We start from the raw sequence: 9876 nt of genomic DNA, 5'->3' as shown, positions 1-9876 counted from the left end.
CAATATATGCTAGCGGTGGATCTAGGCCGTTACAAATGATATCAAAGCCAGTCACCGGACGATGTGCCAGCCTTCTCATTGTTTCCTGAAGGGGGTAGAACGAGGCAATGTGTCAGCCTTCTCATTGTTTCCCGAAGGGGGTAGAACGAGGCGGTGTGCCAGTAAGGACGCTGGGCCCTAAAGGGGGTGGATTTAGGGGCGGTCTCACATCGATTGGATAAAGGAACGAGTGCCAGCAAGAACGCTAGGTCTCGAAGGGGGTGGATTGTGATGTCCCACATTGGTTGGGAAGAGAACAACTTAGGCAGTGAGGACGCTGGGTTCCGAAGGGGGTGGATTGTGATGTCCCACATTGGTTGGGAGAAGAACAAATTAGGCAGCGAGGACGCTGGGTCCCGAAGGGGGTGGATTGTGATGTCCCACATTGGTTGGGGAGGAGAACAAATCATCGTGTGGAAACCTTCCCCTAATCCAGAACGGAAAGCCAAAAAATGACAATATCTATTAGCGGGGGATCTGAGCCGTTACATTAGCTACGTATTAGAAATTTTACTCGCCCCATAAAAATTTATATTTTTCAAGCGGAGAGTTATTAAAGATTGTGACTTAGAGATGTCTATTTTATCTACGGAGACGAGATTCTAGGGACCTCCCAAAGGAATTCCCGATTTATACCAGAAACGAGGGAGGGAGTAGTGAACATTTTTGAGACTGGGAAGGGATTATATTCTTAGTCCCAGTCCCAACCAGTTTAATATAAATCTATATATATACATATATATTAGTTAGTTGGGTGGGAGAGATATTGATTTATTAGGATTTCTTTTACCATTTTTTTAAATAAAAATTATTTTAGTAAATAAAAATTTTAAAATGACTATTTTTTTTTAAATAATAGACGGACAAAAGTGACTGGTAGGGAACCAATTCCTACGTACTTCCCACCCCAATCTCGCAAAAATAAATGAAAATTTTCGCAAAAGTGGAGACAGAAAAGGCTTCTTCGTCGCCTCCCCATCACGTAGACGTCTCTACTGTGACTAGAATTTTTGTATCGATAGATGTGTAAGAACGAAACTACAAAAGTATATTGAATTCGTATTTAGTGATTGTTTAGATACAAATTTTCAAATTTCTAATGAACGATTATTAGAACGCTAGCTTGGTTTAATCAAATATAATTTGATATTATGAAGATATGTGCAGGACAAAATGAGAATAAGAAGAAACATAGAGAAGAAGGAATGGATATTATGATCACTGAAGGCCATAGACAAGCAGTGCTCCAACAGCAGCAACGCCAGCAACCAAACCAGCAATGACTCCAATGGGTGGCAGACCCCCTCCTATTGCCTTCCCTGTGTTCACATCATACCTTGCAAACCTCTTCTTTGGTGCTACACATTGAGGGCATGCATATCCTTCAGGCTGCCACCATATTCAAAAACAACTACCCGTTATGAACTACGCTCCGAGCACCTGCTCTTATTTTAACGATGATGGTCTAGAGAGTCGATATCGAGAAATACGAGATGAATATACGTACCTGCTCCTCAAAAGGTTTTGATAAGGTGTAAATGTATCCACAATCCAAGCATATATGAGTTGCTTTAGCCTGTGCAACAAATTTTAATGCAATGCCATCAGGCCTAAAGAAGGGTAACATTGTGATGATGGGTGAGGGATGTGCTTACTACCTTTTGTGCTTCTGTAAGTTTTCTTCCGAAGCGAGGTGGCGCAGGTCGCTTTGGGAGACGTTTGACATCGACATCAGCGCCTCTGTTTAAAAACTTCGCAAGTTACGTCTTGTTGGTTACGATTTCATTTCTCGCTTTCTATTCTCGAAAATTTTGTTTGTTTTCTCACAAAGTTCTTTACTATGGTTTTCAAATACACGTCTTGTAATAGCCTAAGCCCACCGTGAGCAGATATTGTCCTCTTTGGACTTTCCCTTAAGGCTTTAAAACGCGTCTACTAAGGAGAGGTTTCCACACCCGTATAAGAAATGTTTTGTTCCCCTCTCTACCAGATGTGGGATCTCACAATCCACCTCTCTTGAAAGTTCCAATGTCCTCGTTGGCACACCGTCCGGTGTCTGGCTCTGGTACCATTTGTAACAACTCAAGCTCACTGCTATCAAATATTGTCCTCTTTGGGTTTTCCCTTCTAGGATTTCCCTCAATGTTTTGAAACGCGTCTGCTAGGGGGAGGTTTTCACACCCTTATCAGGAATGCTTCGTTCCCCTCTCCACCTGATGTGGGATCTCACAATTCATTCTCCTTGGGGTACCAGCATTCTCGCTGGCACACCGTCCCGTGACTGGCTCTGATACCATTTGTAACAACTCAAGCTCACCGCTAGCAGATATTGTCCTCTTTGGGTTTTCCCTTCTGATGTGGGATCTCACAATTCACTCTCCTTAGGGACCAGCATTCTCGTTGGCAGACCGTCCAGTGATTGGCTCTGATATCATTTGTAACAACTCAAGCTCACCGCTAGCAAATATTGTCCCCTTTGGGCTTTCCCTCAATGTTTTGAAATGCGTCTACTAAGGAGAGGTTTTCACACCCTTATAAGGAACGCTTCGTTCCCCTCTCCACCCGATGTGGGATCTCACAATCCACCGCCCTTGAGGGGCCCAGCAGCCTCCCTGGCACACCGCTCAATGTTTGGCTCTGATACCATATGTAACAACTCATTTTGATTCTAAGAACTTTCAAAAGGATGCATTAAATGAGAAGGTGAAAGGAGGAAAAGAACCTGTTAACCACAAAGTAGACAGAATCAGGCTTGGCTTGAATGGCAGTTTTGGTGAATCCCAACTTATCTGCAGGCCATAATTCATCACCAAAGAAGCTGCTGGTGTATAGAACTTGGTCCCCTACTTTTAACCCTGATTTTGCTGCATTCCCTCCTCCATCTACTGCCTAACCCAATACAAAGCCCCAAAAATCACCTCAGTTACATAATATGTTACATAATATGCACACAAAATCCAATGTAGGACCCTAAGCCCTTAAGCTACGTCCGTTTAGTCTTCTATTAAGTCCCTAAACATTCAATTTTATGTATCGTAAGTTCCGTTGTTAATCTAATCAACGCTTTAATGATAAGCAAACTATGCATTATAGAAGGACCGATCCCTTGATAATGCAGAGGACCTATTAAAAATAATCCTGATAAAGTAAAAGAGCTAAATAGAAACGTATATAAGCTATAACTTCATACTCTATTATAGCATCCATTATAGCTCTAAAAAACGCTATAAAAAGTCTTAGACTTTTAATAAATGGGTTTGTCATGACGTACAAAGAATACTATAGTAAAAAGTTTACGATAGCGTTTTTCGTAAGCTATCATATCTATTGTTTCTTGTAGTGCACTATGAAAGTTTAAGGACTAAACAAACACAATCCTCAAAGTTTAGAGACTCTAACTCATAATTAGTAACAAGTCAAGCACACCACTAGCAGATATTGTTCTCTTTGGGCTTTCCCTTTGGAGCTTCCCCTCAAAGTTTTTAAAACGCGTCTCCTAGGGAGAGGTTTCCACGTCCTTATAAGAAATGTTTCGTTTTCCTCTCTAACTGATATGGGATCTCACAATCCACCCTCCTTGGGGGCCAGCGTCCTCACTTGCACACCGCTCAATGTTTGACTCTGATACTATTTGTAACCGCCCAAATCCACCGGGCAGTGTGCCAGCGAGGAGGCTGAGCCTCCAAAGGAGGTGGATTGTGAGATCCCACATTGGTTGGAGAGGAGAACGAAACATTCCTTATAAGAGTGTGGAAACTTCTTCTTAGCAGATGCGTTTTAAAACTGTGAGGCTGACGGCGATCCGCGACGAGCCAAAGTGGACAATAGCGATAGGCTTGGGGCGTTATACGTTGTGCTTTTAAACACCTTTTTTTTACAAACTTTCGCCATAGCTACTCCAAGAAAATCATCTTAAGCTCAGCTCATCCAAAGTCCAAAAATGCACAAGTAACAGCAAGAACAAAACTGAAGAAGACTTACAGTGATGACAACACCACCGCCAGGTTTCTGGCCCAACGTGAGACCCAAGGGCTTATCAACTTCGACCTCAACCGTCTTGGAAGCGCCAGCAGTTTTAGCCGCCCTAATCTGAAGCCCCCTCCTCGAGCGGCTGTGGGCCTCTCCATTCTCAGCCACGAACCAATGCGAGACACCCTTCTTGGCTTCCTGCACCGACAGCCCTTGAAAAGCGCTTTTCTGAAGAACCCACAACAAAAACAACAAAAACAGTCAATAGAAAGGCACAGCAATGAAATGGGATTTGGGTTTTGTGAATAATGGATACCTGAGGGAGTGGCGAAACAGAGGGTTTTGAAGATGGAAAGAGGGGGGCTCCGGTGGTGGTGGTTCTGGTGAAGGCGGCGGAGCATGAGGAGGATGAGCCTGCAACTATGGCCGATGACATTTTTGTGGAGATGGGGAAGGCTGTGGAAACAGTGGGTGATGTGATAATTAATATGATATGGTGTGGAGATGGACTTGACACAGCCACACGCCTATTTCTGATGCTGTCCACTAACTAACTGCACAATTTTCAACTTTTTGGCTCTCGTTTTGAAGGTTATTATGTGTATTTAATAAGAGGTATGTTGAATCCCACCCACGCTAAGATGAGTATCAATCACAATAATCGCCTTGTCATATTGATGGATGATCTTGGCAACACTCGAGAAACTAATATCAATTTCTATGAAGCATAGACAACTGATTGAAATGGACATTATCACACTATTAAGTATCGAGAGATAACTTATTTAACTAAGTTTTGAAAGAATCATAGAGCTTTTTAAAATACTTAAAAATTGTCTCGCCCTCCTATGAGTTCTTGAAATTCACCCATAAAGATCTCGAAAGAATCACTTTATCACACACTTTGAGTCTCGAGAGACAATTCATTGAACTAACTTTTGAAAGACTCGTGTAGAAGTCTTTAAAATGCTCAAAAGTTGTCTCGTGCTACAAGTTCTTGCATTTAACTCACAACTAAAACTACCCAAAGTTCTCATTTTTGTAAAATATCACTTTGGTTGCACTAGATCCATTTAACTTACTTTTGATGATAATAAAGCAACCTCGTTATGTGATAAAAAAACGAGTCATAAGTTTAAGGTCATCATGTTTTTGTGTATTCTCTTTTATGTCTCAAACCTAATCAGCTTGTGTCATAATTAATTTAACTTCCAAAATTTAAAAAGTAAATAATATTATATCAATAATTTAACGTCATTAAACAATATATCAAATTAAGTCTTGAAATAACACTTTTTTACGCAGTTGCTAAAATTATGATGGACGAATTTCTCTATGTATCTAAATCAAAAGTGTTAAAATATTATTTTAATCCAGTCACAACTCTTTACTTATTACTATTTTACCTTTGGTCTAGTCAGTGAAAATTATTTATTTATTAAAACTGGTTAATTAATAATAATAATATACACATATAAGGAATATAATTTCAATATTTATAATTAAAACTAAGCATTTGATACCAAAATTTGTATTTTTAAATTTTTTCATAAAAAATTAACAAATTATCTATAAGAAAAATAAAATCATTTACCCCATTCTTACATGGCCCCATTTGCAAGATAAACATCACACAGGAATTAAAGATTTTAGCCATTCATTATCAAATGATGAAGAAAAAACATGAACTACTAATTGTTTATCTCAAAAAACATCATGGGAAAATACAAATTCAAGAACACAACACAGGCAGGCAAACCACAGTTTGTCTCTCTCACCCACCCACCATTAAAGCCTTCTAAAATAGCTTCTCCAACCCATCCATGGCTACTTGTATACATAATCCTTGTCTACATAATCCTTTAAGATGCCATCAACTAAACTGACTAATTATATATAGGCATTCATTATTAAATGATGAACATAAAAAACAAGACAAACTAATTGTTTACCTCAAAAAACATCATGGAATAATACAAATTCAAGAACAGAGGCAAGGCAAACCACAGTTTGTCTCTCTCAACCACCATAAAAAGCCTTCTAAAATAGCTTCTCCAATCCATCCATGGCCATTCTGTTTTCTGGCAGTGGCTGTAAAGCGGTTCTAACCTGTGAACACACATAATATATTTGTCATTAAGAACTCCAGAGCAACGAATGTTAGAAACATAGTCAAAATTCAAGATGATGCTTACTTTTGTGTTGATATTATTATTGTTGTCCATCTTCTTTTTGCTAAGTTGGAGTTGTTCTTTGAACATCTTTCTCAGCTGTCTCAGGCTCATGTCGTTTTTCTCCACAGTTTGTTTCTGAGTGCAATTGGCTTCTTCTTCAGCATCTGAGTTGTCCATTAGCAGCCTGGTGGCTTGTTCTTTATGTGATGATTTGGTTTCTACAACAGATGGCCTGGGAAATTGGTTTGCCAATGCCAACTGGCTAGCTGCTAAAGAGGGTAATGATTGAATTCCATTGTTGTTGGAGGAAACTGACACTTCGATCAAAGCTTCCTCACATTGAAGAATGTCATTGGGTATGTCGGGATGTGAATCGGTAGTGTCGACATTTGTGTCAGTAGGAGGAGATTTTTCCATTTGATATTGGATCTTTACATCAACCAAATCTTCAGAAACATTCTCAGGGAACTCCATGACAGATTCTTCTTCAATTGTGGGTTCTAATTCATCTTCATCATCTATAACTTCCATGATAGATTTTTCTACGCTGCTCAAGACCTCATCAACTTGGGTTTCCTCTTCCACATTTTCAATGGGCAGAGACGATTCTTCGGCAGAAATATTCATATGTTCTAATTCAAAAATAGACTCGTTTTGTTTAGATTGGACTTCCATTCCGGATTCTTCTTCGATGCTCGAGTGGTGAACTTCAGTCAAGTCCACGTCTTCAGAATGCAGAGAAAGTTTGTCAAAATCGTTGATTTCCTCCGCAGAAATCTCCACTGAATCTGCAGAACGTTTCATCGAATCATCAGGGTCCATTTCTGGTTCCTCCATCTCATTCTTCTCTTGTTCATTGGTTTTTAACCCCAAATCTTCATCTAATTTGCTTTCTGATTTATCAGTGTTCTTTGACTCAACTTCCAATTTCGTTTCCTCCTTCACGGGTCCTGCACCAATTGCTATCAATCATCAAATTTCGCGATTATACAAATCAATATGCATACAAAAAAGAATAAGCCATTCTCAAAATGCAAACCTGAACTGTTAGGCATTTCATCGAACGACATATGGACAGTATTTGGCTCCATTTTCTTGTCTTCCGCTAAACTCAAGCTCTCCATGGTCTGCTCCAACAATCTGACGGATCTTCTTGTACTGTAAACTCGTGGCTCCATAGCTCCATTGTTCCGAGTCTGAGTTCGTTTACTAGTCGAGGCCCCCGCAACTCTCTTCTGGCTTTTAGGCACAGCAGGCGTATTTTCAATCACAGGCTTTTCATGATCCAAATCGTTATCCTCTTCCTCATCAACCGTCATCTGAAAATCTACTTTCTTGCAAGCTGAAGAAGCCCCCGCCGTTATTCTCCGGCTACTCCGCAAAGACGGAGTAGTCAGAGTCACATTTAGATCTCTATTTTCTGACTCCTCTGTTCCTCTTGCCGCAGCTGCACGGCGTGTTCGAGTAGTAATAGGATCATCTTTGACGGTTTTTCTTCTTGTCGAGGTTCTCAATTCAGTTCGAGGAATTTCGGAGGAAACAACCTCTCCTTTCATTGGCGATTCAGGTACTCCAGATCCTTCACTGCTCAAAAACTCATCGATTCCTTCAACCTAATCCAATAGCGAATGAAAAAGTGTCTAAATTAACTAACAAAATACCTAGAAAAACTGCTAGTTACTTTGAAGAAAGAAATCAGATAGAAGTGAAATCAAGTTCATCAAAATCTCAGATCCTTCAATAACCATATCAAATCAAACTACAGAACCAGTAAAAAGCAAAAAGATAACTCACCAATGGAAGAGCAGAGAGAGCGTCGGCCATGGCAACATTAGTGATATTGGCTGGTATCTTATTCCTCTTGCAGAGTGTTTGGAGTTCTCTCCTTGACAAGCTATGGAAATCCATGGCGATAGGAAGAAAAAAATCTCGCACAAATTGAAAATTTTCTCACAGCCACACCGACTGAGGCGAATTAATGAAGTTGAGCAGTGGAGGCCCTTTAAATAGACGATTAGCGAGAAACGAGCCGTTGTGTAAACCCTAAAACATATGACCGTTGGGAGCGTAAATTTTAAATTTTGAAAAGGAGGAACCAAGCCGGCTGTCACGACTTTTATATATATATATAATTTTATTATTGTTTTAAGATTAAAAAAATACTGAAAATTATGAAAGTGTATAAATATAAAATTTAAATTAGGAAGAAATTTCATATATAGTATAATATATAGAGAGGTTTTATTCTCAAATTAAAATAATAAAATAAAAAATAAAATATTATGATGTTGTCGACGTTAGTGGTTGACTCAAGTGCCACGAAATGGTCGCATATTACACGATTCACTTCCTGGAGCAGAGGAGTACTTATTATTTTTAGTTGTTCATATTTTAGGTTAAATTATCATTTCAACGTAAATGTCTAATTTTAATTTATATATTTTTTAATAAATTGTAATATAGAACGTCACCGACTTGAGAGGAGACTCATTTGCTGCATCTTTTTTTGCTTGTATTCAAGGCTACTACCGAACGATCAGCCACCAACTTTAATAAGGCCTGCATAATAATACCGTTTTGAATCATTTACGGGTTTGGAATGGAAATGAGTGCGAGGTCTAAAATGACCATACCTATCAGTAAACTAGAACGAACATTGATAGCCATAAGAACATTTGATATGTGGAAATCACTACAAGAAGAGTAAGATTCGGATTAGCTTGTTTATCGAATATCTCAAGGCAAGAACATTGTTTGAGATTCGAATCACTCCACAAGTAAGATCGATCATGTCTAGCTTAAATGATTCTTGTTGATCAGATATCTCAACGCAAGAACACTTGATTGAGATTCGAATCACTCCACAAGCAAGATTGATCATGTCGAGCTTAAATGATTCTACATGCAACCTAAACTACTTAGATTTGTAAAGAAACTTAGTCATTGGCTAAAAAACACAAATGCTTCTTTTACTATATTTTCTAAGTCTGCTTAAAAATACAACATAAGTGACTTTATATAGTCTCAAAATGAGACTATTAAAGACAGTTGTAACATTCATACTTAATGACCATAATTAATTATTATGTAATTGTAACCTAAACTAAATAAATTTTTTTAAAATACTTTAATGAAATACAATAACTCTAAATTACTCTTAAATTTTCAACCACCCAAAATTTATAACATGAAACTTCATTCTTATTCAATGTCACATGAAATGAATATCAATTACCAACACATACAAGTCAATCTCCCTCGGAATTTATAAATTCAGTAATATTTCAAATCATATCATTTATTCTGTATTGATTGTATTCTTAAATTTTTAATTCTTAATTGATATTCATTATAAAATTTAAATATCAATTATCTTTGTTAGGAAGAATTTTCATACATATTATACCTTAAAGACTTTAATTCCTAAGTTTTTAATGTATTCGAGCAAATATAAATATAAAAAACAATAAATTAATTATAACAACGCAGTTGGCGTCCTCGAATCTTTCAACGAGAGGTAAAGGATTAAATCCTTTTAAGAAAAAAAGTTTTTAATCGGAATATTAATAATTCCGAAGGATCCCTTAACTATTAAGGGATTAATAGAACGAATCGCACTTTTACCACTAAACTATATCCGCTACAATGCAATTATTGCATATAAATTGACCTTTTGTCGAAGACGAAAATAAGT

General features: G+C 38.1%; 2 protein-coding genes across 4 annotated transcripts; both read right to left on the bottom strand.

Annotated features, from left to right (window-relative positions):
• Positions 1-1101: 1101 nt before the first annotated feature.
• On the bottom strand, positions 1102-4525 carry LOC111435615. Its single transcript, XM_023073036.1, has 6 exons — positions 4325-4525; positions 4021-4236; positions 2762-2928; positions 1698-1779; positions 1547-1615; positions 1102-1428 (listed from the first exon to the last, which is right to left on the bottom strand). Exons 1-6 carry the CDS (start codon positions 4442-4444, stop codon positions 1258-1260), a joined length of 825 nt encoding a protein of 274 aa, XP_022928804.1. The 5' UTR covers positions 4445-4525; the 3' UTR covers positions 1102-1257.
• Positions 4526-5644: 1119 nt separating this feature from the next.
• LOC111435613 lies at positions 5645-8159 on the bottom strand. Of its 3 annotated transcripts, XM_023073034.1 has the most exons (5): positions 7977-8159; positions 7222-7795; positions 6727-7144; positions 6204-6669; positions 5645-6117 (listed from the first exon to the last, which is right to left on the bottom strand). In XM_023073034.1, exons 1-5 carry the CDS (start codon positions 8088-8090, stop codon positions 6049-6051), a joined length of 1641 nt encoding a protein of 546 aa, XP_022928802.1. In that variant the 5' UTR covers positions 8091-8159; the 3' UTR covers positions 5645-6048. The 3 variants fall into 3 exon arrangements, with proteins under 3 accessions (XP_022928802.1, XP_022928800.1, XP_022928801.1); XM_023073032.1 differs by having other exon boundaries at positions 6204-7144; XM_023073033.1 differs by having other exon boundaries at positions 6204-7132.
• Positions 8160-9876: the final 1717 nt, after the last annotated feature.

Source organism: Cucurbita moschata, unplaced genomic scaffold (genome assembly GCF_002738365.1).
Source record: "Cucurbita moschata cultivar Rifu unplaced genomic scaffold, Cmos_1.0 Cmo_Scf00050, whole genome shotgun sequence".
Taxonomy (NCBI): Eukaryota; Viridiplantae; Streptophyta; class Magnoliopsida; order Cucurbitales; family Cucurbitaceae; genus Cucurbita; species Cucurbita moschata.
The sequence above is the reverse complement of the archived record's forward strand: the minus strand, read 5'-3'. Positions and strand labels throughout refer to the sequence as shown.